At 43.9% G+C, this 25,035-nt stretch overlaps 1 protein-coding gene across 1 annotated transcript; it reads left to right on the forward strand.

Moving 5' to 3' along the window:
• Window positions 1-17,843: 17,843 nt before the first annotated feature.
• On the forward strand, window positions 17,844-24,194 carry LOC136497742 (probable E3 ubiquitin-protein ligase HIP1). The gene is made up of 7 exons (XM_066493590.1): window positions 17,844-18,487; window positions 19,503-21,027; window positions 21,145-21,285; window positions 21,967-22,017; window positions 22,608-22,685; window positions 22,764-22,907; window positions 23,810-24,194. The coding sequence occupies exons 2-7, from the start codon at window positions 19,591-19,593 to the stop codon at window positions 23,939-23,941; spliced, it is 1,983 nt and encodes a 660-aa protein (XP_066349687.1). The 5' UTR covers window positions 17,844-18,487; window positions 19,503-19,590; the 3' UTR covers window positions 23,942-24,194.
• Window positions 24,195-25,035: the final 841 nt, after the last annotated feature.

Raw genomic sequence — 25,035 nt, forward strand, 5'->3', positions numbered from 1 at the left:
AATTAATAATAGGTTTGAATAGCAACATCTATTTTTATTGCTTAGAAAAATCTTACAAAATTACCATAGCATATTACTACCCTAAGTAGTCTACCATCAGATTTTTATGGTGTTTGAACAAGTGGATTAGCCTACACAAAAATAACAAGCTATGGCAGGATTATGAACATAAAAATACTTTGAACTGTGAAAAGTGTCAAACAACAGAGTTAGTATTTTGCTAGGTTCTTCATAGCATACAATGACTGTACAAAAATTATCACATGCATGTTTTATACAAAGTTTGCCCTCTAGCTAAAATAACAAAAATCAGCCATTAAAGGTACTTGAACTACACCTCAAAATTTTCCCACAGCACATGCATGAAACATATTTTTCCTAGGAAGTACATTACATAAGAATATTAATAAACTTGGAAATCATATTTTTCTGAAGCCTATAGATTTTTCTACACATTTTTCAAGTTATTAGCAATATACAAGATTAAATAAAGTTCTACAGAAAAGTATCTCGAAAATGACATGCAATAATTTTCCCAAGTAGATCTGATGATAAGGAACCTAGACAAATTTATTTCAACAGATTTGGAGCAACTTTGAGTATCCAAACATTTTTCCAAACCATTTCTATTTTCAAATAATAAAGAAAAAATGAAAAGCAAATCATTCAATCGCTACTTGCCAGCCCGCTGGAATCAGCAGGCCCATGGCCACATTTGGCCTACGTGGCTCGAGCGCAAGGAAGGGGGAGATGGCCCGGCAGGGCGTCGGCCCACGGCCTCTCGGCCTGGCTCGGCTGAGGCAGAGGCCACGCCGGCGCTGCAACGTCGCGGCGGCGCGACTAGAGGCAGAACGAGTGCGCGAGGTGCTTGCGGAGAGGAGAAGCAGCGCAGGAGTGAGCGAGCGAGCGCACCGGCTTCGGTAGGAGTAGGCGGGCGCGTGGGCGCGAGCGCAGGCCGGCTGCGACACGCGGCGGCGTCGACGGCGCATGGCCGCCACGCGGTGGGCAAGCTCTGCCGCGGTCGGGCGCGGCGCGGCGCGTCAGCGGGCAGGCGCGCGCGGAGGCAGGCCAGGCGCGGCGCTGGGCTGGGCCAAGGCGAGGCACGCGGTGCGGCGGGAGGCTGGCTAGGCCGGCTTCGGCCATGGGCCAGAAGCGAGGCGGCGGCCCGCGAAGGAGAAAAAGCCCTTTTTCATTTGTATTTTCAAGAAATTTTTAAATGCCAACTTCAAACATTATTTTGAGCAAGAAAATAACATCTTTTGAAAATGTACCAAAAATGAAAGTTGATTAGAATTTAATTCTCTACAACTTTACTTTTATGACCAAAGCCAAATTCTTTCTAGATTTTGAATTGTAAAATCAAAGTCCATGTATAACTCAAAACCCTAATTTTCGGGAAATTACTTTGGAAGCAAAAATTTTGAATTAATTTGAATACAAACCTTGCTCCAAAAATTGAACTAAATAATCCTAGATGATTTACAATAGTAGCCAAACATGTTTTACTAACCTAGCCAGCAAAATCAGGGCAAAACAATTCTAACAAAGGTATGCAACATTCAGGTTTCACAACATGTTTCAAATGTTTCGAAGCAGTGTTTCAATTGTTATTTACATGATTAGGCATGTATGATTAGGATGCTTGATGATGCATGATATGTATGATTTGCAGTGCCTAAATGCAGGCATAACACCGGGGTGTTACAGCCTTCCCCCCTTATAAAAATCTCGTCCCGAGATTTGGGTTACGAACCATTTGTTATAAAAATCTTCATAAGCTTTTTGTAGATACTCTCCTGTTTCCCAAGTTGCATCTTCCTCATCATGATGATCCCACTGTATCTTGTATGTTTTCACCACACTATTCCGAGTAGCATGTTCCTTAGTGTCTAACACCCGGACTGGTTGCTCACGATACACCAAATCTGATTTGAGTTGGATACCTCGAGGTTCTATTCTTTCCTCCGGAACACACAAATATTTCTTGAGATGTGATACATGGAAAACTAGGAAAACGGTACTCATTGTCTCAGGTAACTCTAACTTGTAGGCTACCAGACCTCTTTGTTCTAGGATCTTGTATGGTCCTACGAATCTCGCGGCAAGCTTTCTTCGAACTCCGAACCTTTTCTTCTTCATTGGCGTGACTTTCAGATAAATATAGTCACCAACTTCAAACACAAGGGGTCTCTTTCTTCTATCTGTATAGTTTTTCTGACGTGATTGGGCCGCTTTCATATTCTGTTGAATAATATGAACTTTCTTCTTGGCTTCTTCTACAAAGTCAATGCCATAATACCTTCTATCTCTATGCTCGACCCAATTCAATGGTGTTCTACATTTTCTGCCATATAAAGCTTCGAAGGGAGCCATCTTGATGCTTTCTTGATAACTATTATTATAAGAAAACTCAGCTAACGGTAACCATGACTCCCATGATCCCTTAGAAGATAATACACAGGCTCTTAACATATCCTCCAAAATAGCATTCACTCGTTCAGTCTGACCATCTGTCTGAGGATGATAAGCGGTACTGCAAATCAAACTAGTTCCTAAGCCTTTGTGTAAATGTTCCCAAAAGTGAGCCGTGAACTGTGAGCCTCTATCAGATACTATGGTCTTTGGTATACCAAGCAACCTCACAATTTCTGTGATATACTTCTCGGCATATTGAGGTGGTCGATAATCTGTTTTGACAGGCAAGAAATGAGCGGTCTTGGTAAGATGATCTATAATTACCCAAATCGAATCATGTCCTTTTTGAGTAGTGGGCAAACCCATGATAAAATCCATACTGATATCGTCCCACTTCCAAATAGGGACTGATAAGGGTTACAACATACCGGCAGGTTTCATGTGAATGGCTTTCACTCGACAACATGTGTCACATCTAACAACATATGCTGTAATTTCTTTCTTCATTTTGGTCCACCAATAACGAGATCTTAGTTCTTGATATATCTTACTACTTCTAGGATGGATAGATAGCTTAGAAAGGTGAGCTTCATCCATGAGTTTATTCCTAAGCTCTCGATCCTTGGGAACCACAAGACGGTCGTCAAACCACAACATGCCCTGTTCATCCACTTTAAAGTGTTGAGATGACTTTTCTTTTATTCTCTTTGATGTGGAATATCCCCTTGTTGGTTTTCTGGCCTTCTATTATCTTACTCTCCAAAGAGCAACTAATCTAAATACTATGTAACACAGCAGGATGCATTAGATCGAACCCATCTTCAAGTAATGGCTACACATTCAAGTAATGTGATTTTCTGCTCAAAGCATCTGCCACTACATTGGCTTTTCCAGGATGATATTGCACATTCAAGTTGTAATCCTTGATCAATTCCAACCATCTGCGCTGTCTCATGTTTAGCTCTGGTTGGGTAAAGATGTACTTAAGACTCTTGTGATCTGTGAAAATGTTGCACACATTACCAAGTAGGTAATGTCTCCAAATTTTTAGGGCGTGCACAACTGCAGCAAGTTCAAGATCATGTGTTGGATAGTTGACCTCGTGCTTTCTCAATTGACATGATGCATAAGCAATGACTCTCCTTTCTTGCATAAGAACACAGCCCAATCCAGTCTTCGAGGCATCGCAAAACACATCAAATGGTTTCTCGATATTTGGTTGTGCTAAAATAGGAGCAGTGGTCAACAGTTTCCGCAAAGTGTGGAAAGCTGCTTCACACTCATCTGTCCACACAAACTTATGATCCTTCTATAGGAGACTTGTCATCAGTTTGGCAATCTCCAAAAAGTCTGGTATAAAGCGATGGTAATAACTCGCTAGTCCTAAGCAACTTCTAATCTCAGGAACTGTGGTCGGTGCTTTCCAATTCATAACTTCTTGCACCTTACTTGGATCGACTGAAACTCCATTCTCTGATAGAATGTGACCAAGGAAAGGAACTTCCTTCAACCAGAATTCGCATTTGCTAAACTTAGCATATAGTTGAGGATCCCTAAATCTGGTCAAGATAGTTCTTAGATGCTCTTCATGATCTTTCTCGATCTCAGAGTACACCAGAATGTCATTGATAAACACTACCACAAACTTATCCAATTCTAGCATGAAAACTGTATTCATCAAAAACATAAAGTATGCAGGAGCGTTTGTCAAGCCAAAGGACATGACAAGATACTCATACAACCCGTATTTGGTGGAAAATGCAGTTTTCGGTATATCCTGTGGCCTAATCTTGATCTGATGACAACCGAATCTCAAATCTATTTTTGAGAACACCTTGGCCTTGGATAATTGGTCAAACAGAACATCAATATGAGGCAAGGGATACTTATTCTTGATGGTCATAGCGTTGAGTGGCCTGTAATCTACGCACATTCTCAACGTGCCCTCTTTCTTCTTCTTCACAAATAAGGCGGGACATCCCCATTCAGACTTACTTGGCCGAATAAACCCCTTTTTTGATAAATCTTCTAATTGCTTCTTCAGCTCAGCTAACTCATCTAGAGGCATCCGATAGGGTCTCCTTGAAATCGGAGCTGTTCCGAGGACTAACTCAATTCCAAACTCAATCTTCCTATCCGGTGGAAGACCAGGTAGCTCATCCGGGAATACATCCGGAAATTCACACACTACCGGAATCTGATGAATAGGAATGACTGCCGTAGCACATGTAACGCTTATAAGGTCTGTTCTCCGAGGCAATGGTACTTGGAAAGTACCCTCACCCAGGGGATCCTTAAGGGTAAGTACTCGACTTCCAGTATCTATGACTGCTCCCCAATCCTTCATCCAATTCATCCCTATAATGACATCCAAAACTAATCCAGGCATAACTATCAAGTTCACTCAGAACTTCCTGCTACCTAATTCAAGGGTTGCCCCTTGAACCATCCGGTTGGTCAAAACATCAGCCCCTGCTGAACTTATACGGTAACCATAACCCAATTCTATGCATAGTTGTTCATGTTTCTGTGCAAATGCTTGACTCATAAAAGAATGCGATGATCCAGAATCAAATAGAACAACTGTAGGGTTTTCGTTGATAGGAAACTTACCAACAGTGACAGGCTCTCCCTCAGGAATTTCATCCACTGTCGTACTATGCACTCTAGCATTATAAGTCTGCTGCTTCTTCTTGGGCGGGTACGGACAAAACCTCGAGAAATGGCCAGGTTGATCACAGTTATAGTAGGGTCCCCTCACTATCCTGGCAGATCCCACAGCTCCCTTAGAACTGCCTTGTACCACAGTTGCGGCTGCTTTGTTGGGCTGTACTACCATCTTGTAGGGCTTCTGGGGTCCACGGAAATTCTGACTTCTTTGCTGAGGTGGCAGGAACCTAGCGCCAGGTGCCGATGGGCGATATGGAGGACGACCTCCCATAGGTGCTCTAGCTTGGGACGGACCACCTGCAAGGGCTCTCTTGCGTGTCTTGGCTGTGTTGCTGGCGTTGTTATTCTTCTCCTACTTTAGACAGTCGCTGATGAAGTCATTGAATCTGACGCGGTTGTTGGTACCAACATGCTTCATCATTTTTGGATTGAGTCCCCTTTTGAAACTGGCTATCCTTTTAGCATCTGTGTCAACCATGTCGGGAGCATAGCGACACAAGTTGTTGAAGGCATGCAGATATTGCGTCACGGTCTTGGTGCCCTGGTTCAACACCAGAAACTCTCCCAACTTCATCTCAGTCAGCCCGGGTGGAATATAGACTCCACAAAAGGCCTCAGCAAACTCTCTCCAAGAAATCTGAGCATTTGGAGGGAAGGTGGTGCGATGGTGCTTCCACCATATTCCCGCTGGTCCTTGCAACTGAAGTGCAGCATACTCCGTTTTCAACACCTCAGTCATCCTCAACACACAGAATTTATCTTCCATCGTGTTGATCCATTCCTCAGCATCGAGTGGCTTTGTTGCTTCCTTGAATACTGGCGGCCTGGTGTCCATGAAATCTTTGAAGCTGCTATATTGGTTCACTCTCATGCCACCGCCTTAATTGTTACCACGTTGAACGTTGTTGGCGATGGTGCGTAGAAAATCCTCCATGTTCTTCTGAGATTGTTCCGCATTGCGCTAACTCCCGAGCAACTGTGCAAGGAACATCTCGGGGTAAACGGGGGAGGAGGTGGCAAATGTGGTTCATGGGGAGGTTCATTGTTGTTGCCGTGGTTTCCACCACCACCACCACCGGTCCCCGCACCGTTAGCACCAGTCTCAGTGGCCTCATACGTGGTTCAGTGAGTGTTTGTCATCTGCATATTTTAGCAACAAGTAATGATTGAGTGAAGCTATAATAATTGCGAGTGAAGGAAAAATTATGCCGTACTAAATTTACTGGAGAGAATAAATTCATATAATAAAATAGAGGCACAACAATCGCATCCCAATTAAAACAACAACACTTAATCGAATTACTTCAATGGCAAACATCGCGTCCATACTATCAAATTGCCAGCATACATACACTGGACTTTTTATGCGTTCAGACATCGCATTCGAAAATCAAGTTCCAACCACATGCCAAGTCTCATACGTTTGATGCAACATACAATAGGTTACATGCCAACAAAAGAAAGGTCATCGCGATAGGACCTAGATACTAGCGCAAGGCAACTAGCCTACTCCTCGGGGCCATCGTCGGGATTGGAGACGTCACCATCGCCCCCAGGTGAAACTATAGGCTCGTCCTCGTTGTCGTTGTCGATATCCATGCCAGCGGCGTCTGGTGGAGCATATGGGCCAACCCCATTGTAGAGCGCGTGAAACTCCTCATGCAGGTTGCCATTGTATTCCTCTAGCTCATCGACCCTCTGCAACAGAAGGTCCCTCTCATCCCAGGCTTCATTCCTTTCCTGAACCAACTGTCCTATCATGCGGTCTGCATTGTTGTTGGCTTGAGTCAACGTATGCACCCATTGCATAGCTCTATCACCTCTCTCAACCACCTGATCTTGCTGTAAGTTCATATCAGCCAACTGCTCCTGCAAGCTAGCTATAGCACGTGCCTATCTCTTCTTCTGCTTTCTCCCCTTGAGCTTATCCTCACCACGCAAGCCAATCAAAGTCTAGTAGGTACTCTCGAGACCCTCATACGCTCTGATGGCGGCGAACATAGCACTCATTGCCTGGTTGTCGCTAGCCTATCCTTCAGCTGGACCTCTGACCAATGCACTTCCCTGAGGCTGAACCCAAATGGCATCATGAGGATCATCCTTAGGAAAAGTGCTAGCTAGAGCTGCTGCAAGCTCACTAGGAAATCTACTCATAATGTCCCTGATGACATGGAAGGCTGCTCCCTCTGCACCCTCAGCTAGAGTGTGACCTTCAAACTCCAAGTGTCAACCATCCCAATCTAGAGCATCACCGAGAGCAGGAACCGTGATCTCCACCACTGCGAGTCCATCCTCTACTAACTGGCTCTCATTCCAAGAGTACACCGGCTCTTGACCCTCTGGGTACCCCACATCATGGAGCACTCTCCAAAGCAAAGTCGGCATGCCAAACTCGCTCAAGAAGGTGTCCGTGGTGCGGTGCTCCCTTAGGGTCAACGGACGTCGAGGTGCTCTTTCTCTGGTGGACTTACGAGCGGTCTGCTTCGTGCGGGCCATCTGTAGCAAAAGTTCTTTTATTACCTCGGGGAAACATAATTTAGGTGATACAACTTTTATCAAAATGAGATAATCAATTTATAAGGGGAGGAATGCATAACATGAATGAAATGCACAAGTAACATGATGTATGTACGTGCCGTACGTTCTCACAAACTTAGGAAATAAATAATTTCTAACGACGAATTCGGTGGCATACAAACGATCTCTCAATACGTAGCTAATACGTTCTACACGATAGCGTTGTTATGTACCTGTAGAAGATTCATTTCAGCCCAATTCCCAATGAATGCATAAAAGCAGTAAATTTTATCTACACGCTCTACATGAATCCCCAGATACGTGTACAACGGTAGTAACTACCTGAACCATCGTCCTATTAATGGCATCGCCTCCACAGACAGAAGACCCATACATGAGATGCCTTTATAAAACATGCGTAGAACATGTAATTACTCCAGCATCATATAAGCATTCACCCTAGATCGGCGGTGTATCCGATCATGCTCTCACAACTCACACTTACCGAGGCGTAGAGGCAAATGATCCATTCATTACCACTTAAACAAGTGGCACTCATACAATAGCACACCGTATGAGCGACGAAAGAGAATATGATGCAAGAACCCCAAGTCAGTACTTAATTAAGCCACCTAGAGTCCTTAACTAGGCATAAAGGATATGATCACTGGCACACTTTATATTTTGAAAATCACGTTTTCCAAATGCCTTTTTGTTTTAAATACACTTGTGAACAGTAACACGCTAAACCATGCTCTGATGCCAGCTGTAACAGAACCGACCAATTATACGAAATTAAGTAAGAAAATCATCCGCCAGAGCAGACGATTTAGCAAACTTAAGCCCTCGTATAACCCGGTAGTCCGTGAAATCATGAAGAATTTCAAACCAACTTCCATTCCAGCCAAGATCGTAATAAGTTTAGCAGTCATCATCACATATTACATAAAAGTTCGCAATCTCAGATACATCAGAGTTTCAACATAGTTATTACGAAACCAGTTTGAATAAAAGTAGCGGAAGCCATTTGTTCAAACCACACACACTCACGTGGAGTTCAAATATAGTGCCAGCGAATGATCATCTCCAACAAAAGCATCAGACGGGACATAAGGAATGACCATGCCCATGGTCCTAAGCATCACCTATCGCAGGATAAAGGCAGTTGATACAGTAGCCGTAATACATCTGCCTATCTGCAACAAGTGGGAATAAAACCCTGAGTACGAGAAGGTACTCAGCTAGACTTACCCGACATAACCGAAAATAAGTGACACCAAGGATTATGAAGGGCTTTATAGTAGGGTAGCTGACTCATTTGCAAAAAGAAGCATTTTTAGCATTTCAAGACCCTTTTCAAAAGCATTATTGCCAAGTTAATTAGTATTAACCTGTCGACTAGATTTGCACCTATACTAGAGTAAACATGTGATTAAGCAGATAATGATAACCAATTATCATTAACAACTTTCATCCTGTCATATTTACTATAACTGTCCAAGTGTTTCATAAACATTTACTACGATGAAGTAACTCAAGTCAAGTGCTCACTATCTAGGAGCGATGACGATTCGAATCGATTCCTAACCAGCTGGTGATTTATTCCTTACACAAACCTCACTCACCCGCTAAAGTGAGATATTGATCACCGAGCAAACTATCTAGGAATCTTGAGTTTGCTAGGAACCACATGTACCCGGGGGCCGACCGACTGCACTTTGGTCTTATCATCTCGCCCCCGTGTCCTACCACACCTGCTCCGGCACAGTGCGCTGCGGGCAATCTACTCGGCCTGAATAATCTCCCAGCTTCGTGGTCAGAAGGTACTTTATCCGGCCAGCTAAATGTAAGGCATGCGTTCAACATGACTCGAGGCCCAACAACGATCGGTCCTTAATCGACACAGACGGAAACACTACAGTCCAAAACTCTGCAAGTCTCCGTCCGGTCTCAACTTCATTTAACACTTAGTTATACCATGACTTCATAGTCATCCAAGCAGATCCAGGTAACCTATAGCTCGCAGGTGATAGGAAATCACCCGACTTCTATCGGTCTAAGCCAGCAAAGCATTGACTCGACTGCGGGTACCCGGGTAACAAGGATATAGTATAACAAAGGTAGACAAGGTATAATGCAGCAACGGTCGCAAACAACTCCTGAACGTAATGCATCAATTAAAGTAAAGCATTTAATTAAATAATTACAAACCAGGAGAAAATGCTCCAGGGCTTGCCTCTCTTGAAGGAGCTCGGACGGTGATCGGGGCACTCCGAAAGTTCCTCAACGTCCTCCTCGTCGGCTTCGGGCACTTCCTGCGACTGCACCACGAACTGTTCCTTGGGCTCCTTGGGTATGACGACTGGGTTCTCGGTTTGCGATCCTGTATGATGTAATGTGCGTAAGTGCTTATGCAATCGGTGCATCGGATGAGATGAATACAATGGATATTTTTGAATGCAAGGTAGTCAACATCATCCAAGAAAATATACTACAAGCACATGTCATCTACTGCATTCTCTTCTACTACTAATATGTTAAGTCAACACATCTTATTAAATGCTTCAAAGATACACCAAAGCTTTACTAATTTCTTAAACACACTTAAAGCAACCCTTAATTAAACCCTAATTAATAATAGGTTTGAATAGCAACCTCTATTTTTACTGCTTAGAAAAATCTTAGAAAATTACCATAGCACATTACTAACCTAAGTAGTCTACCATCAGATTTTTATGGTGTTTGAACGAGTGAATTAGCCTACACAAAAATAACAAGCTATGGCAGGATTATGAACATAAAAATACTTTGAACTGTGAAAAGTGTCAAACAATAGAGTTAGTATTTTTCCAAGGTTCTTCATAGCATACAATGACTGTACAAAAATTATCACATGCATGTTTTATACAAAGTTTGCCCTCTAGCTAAAATAACAAAAATCAACCATTAAAGGTACTTGAACTACACCTCAAAATTTTCCCACAGCACATGCATGAAACATATTTTTCCTAGGAAGTACATTACATAAGAATATTAACAAACTTAGAAATCATATTTTTCTGAAGCCTATAGATTTTTCTACACATTTTTCAAGTTATCAGCAATATACATGATTAAATAAAGTTCTACAGAAAAGTATCTAAAAAATGACATGCAATAATTTTCCCAAGTAGATCTGATGATAAAGAACCTAGACAAATTTATTTCAATAGATTTGGAGCAACTTTGAGTATCCAAACATTTTTCCAAACTATTTCTATTTTCAAATAATAAAGAAAAAATGAAAAGCAAATCATTCAATCGCTACTGGGCCAGCCCGCTGGAATCAGCTGGCCCATGGCCACATTTGGCCTGCGCGGCCCGAGCGCAAGGAAGGGGGAGACGGCCCGGCAGGGCGTCGGCCCACGGCCTCTCGGCCTGGCTCGACTGAGGCAGAGGCCACGCCGGCGCTGCAACGTCGCGGCGGCGTGGCTAGGGGCAGAGCGAGTGCGCGCGGTGCTTGCGGAGAGGAGAAGCAGCGCGAGAGTGAGCGAGCGAGCGCACCGGCTTCGGCAGGAGTAGGCGGGCACATGGGCGCGGGCGCAGGCCGACTGCGACGCACGGCGGCGTCGACGGCGCATGGCCGCCATGCGGCGGGCAAGCTGTGCCGCGGTCGGGCGCGCCGCGGCGCGTCAGCGGGCAGGCATGCGCGGAGGCAGGCCAGGCGCGGTGCTGGGCTAGGCTGGGCCAAGGCAAGGCGCGCGACGCGGCGGGAGGCTGGCTGGGCTGGCTTCGGCCGTGGGCTAGAAGCGAGGCAGCGACCCGCGAAGGAGAAAAAGCCCTTTTTCATTTGTATTTTCAAGGAATTTTTAAATGCCAACTTTCAAACATTATTTTGAGCAAGAAAATGACATCTTTTGAAAATGTACCAAAAATGAAAGTTGATTAGAATTTAATTCTCTACAACTTTGCTTTTATGACCAAAGCCAAATTCTTTCTAGATTTTAAATTGTAAAATCAAAGTCCATGTTTAACTCAAAACCCTATTTTTGGGAAATTACTTTGGAAGCAAAAATTTTGAATTAATTTGAATACAAACCTTGCTCCAAAAATTGAACTAAATAATCCTAGATGATTTACAATAGTAGCCAAACATGTTTTACTAACCTAGCCAGCAAAATCAGGGCAAAACAATTCTAACAAAGGTATGCAACATTCAGGGTTCACAACATATTTCAAATGTTTCGAAGCAGTGTTTTAATTGTTATTTACATGATTAGGCATGTATGATTAGGATGCTTGATGATGCATGATATGTATAATTTGCAGTGCCTAAATGTAGGCATAACACCGGGGTGTTACAGCGACGAAGGGGAGGCAGTAGCGGTTCGACTAAGGCGCGCAAGGTGGAGAGGGAGTCAAGACAATGCTAGTGGTGCAGGTGAATTGGTTCGAGAGGGACGATGGGAGAGCTGCCCACACCCGCGGTCGGGCGTGACCTTATCAACACGACGGTAGGGAAACTCCAAAATTGGAGCTCGACCAGGTGCCATTCAAGGCGGGGTGGGCATGGGTAGCTAGGTAGCTGTGTGACGGAGCCAACAACACGACGATGGACTTGAGGTGATCTCTCCCTAACGAATTTAATGGCGCGGCTCGACGGTGGCAGTAGAGAGAGAGACGAGGCACGATAGGTGGGCTCGACTCGTCCTCGCCTTGGCGGGACACGGTCGACGCGATCAGGACACCGATGCGCAGGCGCTACGGACAAGGCGTGCGCGTGTCCAACCGACGTGTCCCGCGCGACCGCGGTGTCTTAAATGACAAGGCGACGACGGCTCGGCCACGTGCGCGCGGCAGTGGCGGCCTCGAACTGGGTCAGCAGCGGCGCAGGGTTATAGTGGACAGGCGCAGACGCGACGACGATGTGACGGCAGTGGTAGCTTCGCGACGCGAGGCTGGTCGGTAGTGCGGAGATGCGATAGCTACGCAGCGCGGCCATGGCGGCAACGTGAGGCAGGGCATCAGGGTGCAGGGCCAGCGGCTCGCTGCGGCCGGCCTCGGCCAAGCCTAGGCGGCCCGATCGACCCAGCGTGGCAGCACAGGCTGACCGCGTGGAACGCGGTCATGGGCGCGGCGCGGGGTGGCCGCGTGGTGACCGCACGCACGGCGCCAACCATCCCGAGACATGTGACGCGCACAAATTTTAAAGCGCTCCAAACGACTAAACGGTTGCTACAGGAGCCAAACCATCTGCACCGTGCTCAAGATGGCATATGTGACTACAAATCAAGCTATAACACTACACCACCCTTTAACCCGATCTCTCAAAATACATTGCTAAACATAGCAATGTCTAACTGTTGACAACTTAAAAATTTTCTAAGTTTTGAGCTGAGTTTGATTTCAACTTATGATTTCTAAGCTAGTGGAAATATTAGCTAATAATATTATTTTTCGACAGCAAGTATTTCTCTGTCATCTACAAAGTTTGTACTTCAAACTTTATTTAAGTATCACACACATGTTCTATAGTTTTTTTGCTTAATAAAAATTGGTTTTCAACCCTACTTGATATACATGGGCTATTGAATCAACTTTCATTTAGCATTTTTATTGATCATTTTAAGTTACAAAAAATTTATCTACACATTCTATCACAATGATTAACTCATAAACATGATGCTCATGACATATTTTTGTAAATAATTTAGAATGTAACACCGAGGGTGTTACAATATGGTTCAAGAAGAGTTTAGGATTTAAATCCGTTGGACATGGTAATATGCCATTTAAATTACTAATGTTATGTGATCACGTGGCAAATAATTGATAGCATCTAATTTTCTACACCCAAACTCTTGCTATATATATTTATTTAGGCTTGCGAATCCAATATACACCTTTATTGATTTTGCATAAATTTCTCTATTTTTATGTGTAAGTTTTTGGAAAAGCTTTAGAAAATTTGAATTTTACAATGTAAATATTGCATATCAAGGTTTTGCACTACTGAAGTGTTGCACCCCCTCATTTCAGCTCTAGCTTCACCACTGCTGAGTAGGAGTCGTTCTCAAGTAAAATTCACTTCGAGGAGATCTGCCAAACGCCCCCTCTAATTCTGTGACTAGTTCAAAAATGTGAGTCAGGACTTCACTCTTAAATGAAATTCTTACGAAAAAATATCACATATATGATTCTAAATAGATAAATTATAAAATTTATTTGATGATGAATCTAATAATATTTATTAAGTATAATAAATATCAGTATATTTCAATATATAAATCTGATTAAGTTTAAATTGTCTAACTTACTACTATTATTCTAGAGTTTTTGTTTGAAAGTGCCTGCTGCTCCATGCGCCGGCAGAGGCGCTCTGTTACAGTATGAAGTTTTTTTTTTTCTTTTGATTTTGACAAGGGTACGGTGTGAAGTTTGAACTGTGCTCTGGCTCAGGATACGAGTCTAATAAATAACTGCTGCCGTATGACCTTGCATACTAGTATACTACTCGTACTCCATGCGCCTGATAGTCAATGGCTCGACCTAGAAACTGTCCAACAAGGAGACGACAAAATGGCCCCCCTACTTTGTGTGTCCGTCCGTCCGTCCACGGTGCGCAGCTTTTACGCAGGCAGCGGCGTCCATGTCTCATGCAGTCACTCATGCTGATGTCGCGCCCGCTTTCCTCTGTCTGTCACTGTGCCAATGCAAACAAGACCTACAAAGGCCTTGTTTAGTTCGCGAAATTTGGATTTTGGGTCTACTGTAGCATCTTCGTTTTTATTTGGCAAATAGTGTCCAAACATTGACTAATTAGGCTTAAAACGTTCGTCTCGTAATTTCCCACCAAACTGTGCAATTAGTTTTTCTTTTCGTCTACATTTAATGCTCCATGCATAGGCCGCAAACATTCGATGTGACAGGTACTGTAGCAACTTTTTGGAAATTGGGTAGCAACTAAACAAGGGCAAAGTGACTGATGCAGCGGTGATGGTTGAAGATGCTTGGAGGAAAGGCACGTAAAGCCATGCATCATGCACCACCTAAAGTCCTCCTAAGCAGACGAGACTGACTGGTAAGCCAATGCAGCAGATAAGCATGCATGCCCTATTTTATACACTACTGCTGATGGCGAGAGGATGCTTGCCTTTCAATGGCACCAACTTTGCGCCCTCGCATGCCAGCCATGAACCATCAGTCAGTCAGTGCTCGCTCGCCTACTACTCTCACCTTGTTTACGTTTCCGCTAGGGAATGGCAGATGGGAGCAGCAGCAGCAGCATATTTTTCTTTTGAAAAAACAAACCTTGTTTCAGGCAAGTTCCGGCGAGTTTTCAGCGTGCGTCTGTCAGAATATGTTGGTTCGTTCACCTGTTAACTACATGGGTTAAGGAGAAAAGCCCGTTCGACTTACCCTATATTCGGCTTGTTTGACTTCTTTTTTTAGCCAGGAACAATGTTTTTCTCTCACAATAATTCTTAGAACCATGTTTTCAGTCAGTTTCAGCTAAAATTCAGCAAGCCGAACAGGACAAAGTGAGTTTGTTCTCGGCATGCGTGGATGCTTTCAACCCGGCCAAATCGCAGTGGACGCATGCTGGGAGGAGGAATAATCCATGCATATGCTTTCCCCTTGTGGCTTGCCTGGTGTTGTGACCATTTGATTAATTATCTTCCAACAAGACATAATGAGCTAGTAGGAAACGAAACCAATACTATTATATTAATACTCTTGTAGATTATTCCTTTATCATCATCTCCAATCCTGATTCCTGACCCACTGAAGAGACAATAACGAGCCAGCACCAACAACAATTATAGAGACAAATCCAAATCCTCCTCCCAGCTCTCTCTGAAGAACTGGTCAAAGGTAACAATCACGCATTCACAGCACAGAGCGCCAGAGGATAACACCAGCGCTACTACTATTTTGGATAATGGGAGAGGGATCCTTTCGTCTGAACTTGCTGAAGAAAAAAAAGAGAAAGAAAGAATCCATTCAGTGATGGGTGATGACCGATGACTGATGAGGTGAACTTCACCAGCTGGGGAAAAAAAGCTGGCACCGCATTTAGGCGAGGTTCTTTACGTAATTTAGCCCAAAGTGGCAAGGGGAAAGGTAAAGAGCATGGGATCCGACCCAAACAGAGAGAGAGAGCTAAAACTAGACAGAGAAACGAAAAGAAAAGCCATGGCGGATCGGCGACGCATTCTTCCAAGTTCCACCAGCCGTATATTCGCTCCCGCCCCGGGGTGGAGGAGGAGCACGAGCCCCGTCAGAAAAGCAGCGAAGCACGCGCGGATCGACAGCGCAGGCAGGCAGGCATCCGCATCAACGGGAACGGGAGGAGGGCCTCGGCCTCGAGACGTTTAACCCGAAAACTGCGTGAAAACAGCCTCTCACGAAATGCTCATGACCGGTGGCTGAATAGCAGCGTCTTTCCGTGCAGTGCAGTTGAACGCATCAAGCTCACGCACAGTCGGACAGTCTCGTCAAACTGCATGGTGGCAGTGATTCTAAATTTCTAATCTTAGGCTGAGCGAACCATGAGTGTTTTCTCTCTCACAATAAATCAGTATAAGCATCAATATAAATCAAATTTCAGCGAAACGAAAACAGGGCAGATTAACGCCGACAGTGATAGATCAGTCTCGTGCAGCAGTAAATCTCACTGACCAATGACCGCTGCTGTTAGTTTTGGATTGGCTGCCGGGGCGTCAGTTTTCTTGTGGTTGTATTGTATGTGACGAGATGGATGGCAATGGCATGGTGGAAACGAAATGGCACATGCCAGCCATGCAATGATGCAATGCAAACTCCACACCGTACCCTCGCTCGCTCAAGACACACGTATCGGCGTTTGACTTGCTGCTAATACTGTCTCATTATCTTCCTGACGGTGCCGGCGCGAGGGGGGCCACGAGCGATGTGTGTGCTCACGTCGCTAGCGGCGGCGGATGCATGAAAAATTCTTAGGGGGCTGATTCTTCACGTACCTCCGATTACGGCTCAAAGTTTCAATCCTATCTACACCATAGAACTTTACCTAAAAATTTATGGAGCTTCAGGAGAACTCCACTGCTCCGGTATCGGTATCTTAAGCCTCAGCTCCACGTAGACTATAAAACTTTGTCTGAAACTGAAAATTCATGGGGCTCCCGGGGACTGCACTGCTCAGCAGGCTGCGTAAGGTGCTGTGCTGACCACGAATGAGGGCCAAACAGCAGCGGCATCGGCTTGCTCTGCTTGGTCACCAGCACACAGAATTTTCAATCCATTATCTCTTTATCAGACGACGCTGGATTAGGACGTCTTCGACCAGAGGATTTTAAAACTGGACGTGCGATGGTATAACCACCTCAGACATTGCACTAAGAAGAAGATCTTCTCACGCAGGCCTAGAAAACTCTCGAACCTCTGCCCTACCCTTACACAGCTGGACCAGAGGATTTTAGTACGAATTCTAGGGAAATTTTACAGAAATCTCATATAAACTCTTGTGTGAAATTTTACCAGAAGGGGCTCTATCGTGTGAAATGTTCCACGTCGCTGGTTGAACACGAAAGAATCTGAAAATGCAGCGAGAATGGAGATGGCGGTATGTGGTGGATTCAGATTGCTTCCATGGTTTTCATGCACATATCAAGGAACAAGAGACATCAATTACTGTTTTCTTTCTCATGCGTTATCAATGCCTTTTCTTTTTGACCTTGTTTTGCTTGAACAAGGCAAGGTATTGTGGTGGCACTTGATGCGCGTCCTCATTTTAAGCATCGCCACCACAATATAAGCACCTGTCAAACCAAGTAACCAACCATGGTCCATGGCCCTGGGGCAAAATAGGACGCCAAACCCACACAGCACAGGCACAGCTTGATTAGTTGCCAGGAAATGACCTTTAGCAGGTAAAAAATAAATCACCAGAGGCTCCAACACAGCTCACAAGTTGATGCATAATAAATGGCAGGAGTAGTAGCTTGATCTGAAACAACTCGCTTTCATATTTTTCTCATGAGCTGACAAATGTGCAGCAACTGCACACAATCCAACTAACATATCTCACGACACTTGGATTACACCCAGAGATATTCAATGCAAAGGATGCTACTCTGAGGTAACAAAAAGATATTCAATGCAATGGAAGGGGATGAGCTTGAGCAAAGCATGACTGCGTGAGCAATTGAGCATAGCCATCCATCCTAATGCGGTGCTGTGCAGAGCGCAGGGCATGCCCAGAGAGAGAGGCCCTGCTGTCGTAGTGTTGTGTGCTGCTGCAAGGCTCCAAAAGGGTCAGGGGCAGGGAGGTCATGTGAAAGACATCACGATACAGGCCTCTAATCTTTGGCCCTTCTTAAAGGGGGGCTACTCCTGCTAATTCTAATGGGGCGCATTTAAAAGGTTTTAGTGGGGGAGGAAAGGGATCCTTGCAAAGAGACCCAGAGGAGAGAGAGATAGTGTGTGTGGGGAAGAGGGAGAGAGGAGGGAGAAATAAATAAACCCGAATTCAGCCAAACTTCTCTCTCCCACCTCCCTTACATCCTCTCTTCACCACCCCACCCTCTCCTCCTCCCTGTCTTTCTCCCTCTCCCTCTTGACAAATTTTCCTCCACCCATTCCCTTCCTCCTCTTGTTCTCCACCCACTCCACCGACCCCCCTCTTTCTCTCTGAATTCTCTCTCGGTTTGCCCACCGTTCCATCTGTCTGCTGCCTCTCTCTTGCAAGCAATCAATCGGTTCTTGTTTCCTCCGTCTGCTGGGTTGGTTCTCTGTCTCTTCCTCTCTGTGGAGAGGATCGAGAAACGGAGACCGGAAAGAAGAGGACTCAGAACAAGCCTGTTCTTTTTGCCTGGATTGCGGTTCTTGCGAGTTGTTCAGAAACTCTGGGCCAGTTTCTGATACGGTTTGTTGCATCTCTCTGTTAAACTGCTCCTCTTTTTTTTTTGTATTTCTAGTCTTATCTCTTGATTTTGCATGGCGAAACAATCCCTTTCTCCCGTTTCAGTCCATGATTCCTTCGCAAATATGTGGTTTTTCTCGCTGATTCCTGCATGTTCAATCCACAGTAGTTGTCCAAGGTGCGGCCTGGATATGGTTCTCGTTAAACAGTCAACAATTCTTGTTTTTTCAGAAGCAAAATTCTCAACTTCCATGTTGAACAAAAAAACATTTTTTTCGTTTGCTCGCGATACAGAGATAGATGGATGTATTGGGCGTTCTTGGTTCAGTGAAAAATCTCTATCTGCTCCCATGTTTCAGTTTCGTGATCGCAGAGGGAATCGATCCTTCTCATTGAAACCGTGGATGGCTACCTCCACCTTTTCCCTTTATTTTTGCTTCTTTTACTGCGTCCTTTTGCAAACCGATAGGGAAGGGAAATAAATGCAAAAGAAAAAGATTGTATATTTTGAGCGAGCGTCCACAGAAGCAATGGGCCCCACCTGCATGCGGTCCATCTGTTTAGGTCGCATGCATTGTACATTCACCGTGCTTTGCTTTCACCCATTAAAATGCATGCATCACCACAGCTTTTTATTCGCAACAGCAACCCAAACCATCAAGTTTGGTGCACGCGTACGCCACACCAAATGCGGCTCATGCCAAGATTGCTACAGTCATATTAGTTGCCTATACCCTGATTAGTTGCTGTCTACTACAGTAATGTGTGAGACCAAAACAGGTGAAGCTACTTCCATAGAGTAACAACCGAAAGTAGAACTACAATATTTTGCAGTGCAGACAATAGTTTCTTGTATGTAAAGTTGACATATTTTGGTGGCAAATATTGAAGAAAAAGCCTAGATAAACCGTAGCCTCGTTCTGTATCGCTTTCATTTCAGTCTGTTTTCTTGTGTTCCAATAAAGTTGCAGTACAATTCTGTTGCCCAAATGTTTGATGTGTTACTTACAATTGACAGGTCCTTTAAACTACTGGAAGAGGAACCATCAGAGATGCTAAGGCAACAGACCAATTGATATCTCGTTGCCCTAGTTTGGATCATCACAATGCAAGGGCAGAGGAATTCTATGGAGCATTATGCTGATGTTTTTGGATTCGACATTGCATCTAGTTCAGGCAACCCTGTGATGGACCAGCAGTCATATTGGAATAATGTTCTTGGATCAGTAGAATCACAGAATCTTCAAGGTTATCAGATGAATCACAGTGATGCCACCATGCCATATGGAAATGAGGCACAGCAAGATGGTACATTTCTTGGTTTCTGGGAATCAGGCGAAGCAAGTTCAAGTGGCAGCGCACTAAACTATGGCAGCTCTAACAATGTCAAAACAGAGCATCTTAACATTGGCGGTGGACTGAGGATTGGTGAAAGGCGGCTGGTAGCTGACAATGGCATTTCTCTGGATGTGGATATCAACCTTAATGCCAACGTTAACGATCTATGTGGTCAAAGTTCAAATGTTAACTGTACCTCTCAAGGTCCTGAGCAGTATGGTGGCAGTGATCGTAATGGTATAAATTCTCAGCCATCTGACCTGAGATTACACCCATACAGGACATTCCTGCTAGGTGCAGAGCAAGCAGACTCTTTTACTTTGAATCCTAGTGAAAACCCTTTGGGTGATTTTTCATTAATGCAAGAAAGCATTGATCAAAGACCAGGTAGTTCCCTGGATGGTCGCCGGCTAGCGTGCAAGAGAAAAAATATTGAAGGAGCCAATGGCCAGAGTTCAGCAGGTGCTAGCACAAGTTTTTCCCACAGGAATGATAATGCTTTCCATAACATTGCTTCTTCAAGTTACAATCCTACACCTATCAGAAATTCGTCCTCTCCCAATTGCTTGCCAGTTCCAAGTTCTATTGAGGATCAACTCCCACGATATGGAACTAATGCAGGGATCTCAGCCGGTACCTATGACATTAATGGAGTGGTCAACAATGCTGGGAATTCGCAGAGAAGTTTCCGGGCAAGAACTACCACGTCTCAACAGATTGCTCCCTGTAGTGTATGGCCTTCTTCAAATGCAATAAGGCTTTCTAATTCATGGAATCACCAGCCACCTCATTTTCAAAGTGCATTTGATGATCCCCAGGAGGTTATTCCTGTGGCCAGCAGCCTCAACTTGCAATACCAGCATCCAGTGAATGTTCCTGGTGTGCCACAGGCGGCAAACCGTTTCACTGGCCATGGAGCTTCATCATCGAGAGCTGGCAGTTTGGAGAACAGAATTCTTGGTAGTGAAGACGTTCCTAGGAGGAATGTGGTGCCTACCAACTACTCTGATTTAGTTCCCCCATCTGCAGTAGACCTGAGACGTTTGGTGCCAGAACCATCTAATTGGAGTTCTGATGTCCGAGGCACTGCAATATCAGGAAGTATTCCTCCTGTATCAAGAGCTAATAACAGTTCAACCTTCAATCCACCAGCAGGATTCAATCACCAAAACCTCACCAGACGCCATCCTCGAAACTTGTCAGAGGTAAATTTTGCTCCATTTTTCGCATTTTGGTTTTCAGTTTGATTGCTTGTCTTGTCAGATGGCATACTTGAAATTTGATAGAACATCTTCTCGATTTGATCTTTTATTGTCTTATAGGAGATTGGTCGTCTATCTGGAGCACTCCGCAGCCATCAACCCCCACGCTTAAGGTCAGGGTTTCTGTTGGAGCGCCAGGGCGATGGTGTTTGGGGTGTTCCTTCATCAACAAGGGATAGGGAAGGAAGAAGGTTAATGGAGGTATGTTGATCGGTTTCTGTTCGTTCTCCTGAAGAACAAAAGACAAAAATGGTTTGTAGCATCCACTTGGAAACATAAAAGTGCATCATTATCAGGCGTTTTTGTGTGACAGCAAATATTACACTAGATCAACCTCGATTTTATAAATTTCTGCTTGTAACGGCCCCCCCTTGTTTTCAGCTCTCCTTGTCATTTTTGTGTTTGTCTATCTAAGCAAGCCACCCTAGCTATTCCCAGACAAAATTGTTAGAAGCTGCTCCTACTCAAAATCGAAATGCTTTATTTCATTTTGTTTGTGCACTTCATGATCCCTAATTCAATCTAGCATGCTTCTTCATACCCCTGCAACTCTTGAAATACTGAAATGTTTTTTATCATTTATTTTCAAATATTATCACACTGCCAGTTGATGCACCTTTTCGTTTGTTTTTCTTAGACATTTTGACTACTATAGTTATAGAGATGGGGGCAAAGTTCATTTTTACAGCCACAATAAACTTGAACCTTAATGATCTATTTCACCGTATGTTTGTATGCCAAATATTGTGCTATTGTTATCCCTTTTCTTCCGTAGCCTTGCTTGTTCTTGCATGCGTTAACTACTGTGACAATCATGTAAAGGTGCATGGTTCATTGTCTGATGGCAATCCATAGAGTTCTAACTTCTTTACTTGTCAACAGATCCGGAATGCACTTGAAATGATTCATAGAGGGGAGAATGTAAGGCTCGAGGTCAGTACCAGCAATATTCATCTGAGTTTCTTAACTCAATTTGCTACCATTATTTCTATATTCCACCAAAGTAAAATTGTTCTTTGAACGTGGTTAACATATGAGTTATGACCGGCTGGTTAGTAGGATCATCCTTCAGCCTAACATTGTGTTAAATTTGCCAGCCTGTGGTACCCTGTAACTTAAGAAAATAGAGTAGTAAAAAAAATACATGACTATAATTGTAGCATACCTACAGCGGACAACTAAGGACTGATATCAACTACCCCGTAAGTTTAAGCATACAAGGGAAACACAGATACAAGTGAAAATGAATTACCTACTCTGATCTACTGTAGTCCAAAACCACCACACATTTATTAAGTGGCTGAAGGTTTTATTCTTAATTTGCTTAAAATAAACAAGTCAAGATATACCGATATGAAATGTCAGGAGTTGTCCTAAGATAGAAAGTTCTTGGATGCCACGAGTATACAGCATGAACAACTAATAAAACTGAATGAATTCAAAAGTTATTTTCGATGCCCTTGAGTTTTTACCTGCTAGTTATTGAGGGATTTCCTTCTTACTTCAAATGTATTCTTGAACAGTCTATCTTCTATGGGGGCGTTGACATTCACGACAGACATAGGGACATGCGCCTTGATATTGACAATATGTCCTATGAGGTTTGTTTTCCTTAGTGAAGCATTACCTTCATCTTTGCCAATCTAAAATCTAATCCAAGATGGCTGCCCTACTTTCAGGAACTATTAGCACTTGAGGAAAGAATAGGAAATGTTAGCACTGGCCTCAGCGAGGAAGCTGTGATAAAGTTGCTCAAACAAAGGAAATTTTCATCTTGGAGACTAAAAGCATCTTTGGACCCTGAACCATGTTGTATCTGCCAGGTATTTCATATACTCCCAACCTTCTCAGAACTCAGGCCTTGTTCAGTTGGCCATAAGTATTTCAGTCGGATACACCAATCACATTAAATGATTGAAGTACGTGCAATTTGTCGTCTCAAATTATGGTGATTGAGCATTCAGCTGGGTCACATAAGCCATCATGTGTACAAAGAAATGCAGCATCTAACAAAATTGGTGCACAAAGATTAGAATGGCAAGTTAAAACTAAAGTTTCCAAGCTTGTCTACTTATACCATCTAGGTCTCCAAAGGAAAATCCTATTCTGGTAGTCTGTGGATTTCTATTAATTAACGCTTTGAAGTTGTGGAATTAAGAATATATGTCTTGTCCCTTGATCTTGATTTCTAGTGTCTCAGGAAAGATTTACAATCTATCTCTAGCATGACTGATAGCATAGAAGTAAGTATAATGTGTGGGATTATTTGCATTGAACCTCTCAAGCGAAATACTTAGAGTACATCGATTTGGAGGGCAAGATGCCTCTCCGGATACATATGTCAGTACATGATTACAATATCCTAACTACCAAATATACTAACACTAGGTTCTAGTGGGGACTTGGATTCAGACCCAAACTGTTAAACTTTTTTAAGGGGGGACCAATCAACAATAACATCAACTCTGTCAACAAAACTTGTAGCAGAAAGATGTCTATTTATCAGGATTTCCAGCAATGTTGTAAATCATATCAGTATCTGTTATCTGGTGTGAATTTATTTGTTTTTTCCTGTAAACATGTCCCTGTGACACCTAGTGTTATAAAGCAATGAAATAGTACTATAGTAGTAGTTGAACAAGGCTAATATTTACTTATGTTCTTTTTTCCCTATCCAAGAGGAGTATGTTGCTAATATATACTTGTGTTCTTTCTCGCTATCCAGGAGGAGTACGTTGATGGAGACGATCTTGGGAGGCTGGACTGCGGGCACGACTTCCATGCTGTCTGCATCAAGCAATGGCTGGTGGTGAAGAACGTGTGCCCCATCTGCAAAAACACCGCTTTGAAGACCTGAAACCGAACAGAGCCCCATGTTCTATGTTCTTCATTCGATCGATCGCAAGATCATTTACCGATTCATATTACTGTGCTTTTTTGGTTGGGAAAATTTTGCCATTCACCTGCAATTGGGAAAGAAAAAGAGAGAGAGGATGCGGTCCCTGTAAACTGCTGCTGCAGTAAATAATCCCTGGAATTGTCTCCCTGCATTTAACCAAATATTTATGGCTGTTATAATGGATGTCGTATCGTAGGATTAAAACCTGAAAGAGAGCCTGTTGCCACCACCTGCCATAATTCTGCTTGATCTGGATAATCACGTGCTGCCGTGCTGGTGCGGTGCGGACGCTCACAACGCCTGTTTTTTTTTCCAGGAAGCATGCTGCCCTGCGTTCAGATTCATCTTGGTGGCTGTTTAGTTTCCAAAATTTTGCAAAGATTTTTTAAGATTTTCCGTCACATCGAATCTTTAGATGTATGCATGAAGCATTAAATATAAATAAAAAATAAAACTAATTACACAGTTTAGACGAAATTCACGAGGCGAATCTTTTAATTATAATTAGATTATGATTGGATACTAATTGTTAAATAACAATAAAATGCTACAGTAGCTTTAAAAAAATTTCAACTAAACGAGGCAATGTTTGAGAAGTCAATGAAACAAGGCACGGCCTTGCGGCCGCGGGGGTGGGTTTGGATGGATCCCATGCGTTCGTTGCACTTGCATCTGTTCCTTGTCGGCGTCAGGCGCCGGCCGTGCCGCGATCAACCGGCACGCAACTCCTCGGCCGGCGGCTCGGCGCCGTCGCTGTCCACCCAGGCGAGTCTTCGGTCTTCTCGTCCGGTGGCTGGCTGACAAGCTTTGTGGGACGGCTTCCGTCGTGGCCACACGCTGGCGGTGCGATCGACGAACACGGCTCGATCTGATGGGTACCCGCCGCGCCCGACGCCGGACAACTGGCAGGGGAGCAGCCAGTGACGGCTCGCTTCAGAGTCGAGTCGCTGTACATTCGGCGGCAGGGTACCATCTCCGTTCGCCTAGTCTCGTCTCCCTGAAAGTGTGGCTGTTTTAGAGCTGCAGGGATCTGAATCTTCTAGAACTTTCTG

This window comes from Miscanthus floridulus, chromosome 12 (assembly GCF_019320115.1).
Source record: "Miscanthus floridulus cultivar M001 chromosome 12, ASM1932011v1, whole genome shotgun sequence".
Classification (NCBI taxonomy): Eukaryota; Viridiplantae; Streptophyta; class Magnoliopsida; order Poales; family Poaceae; genus Miscanthus; species Miscanthus floridulus.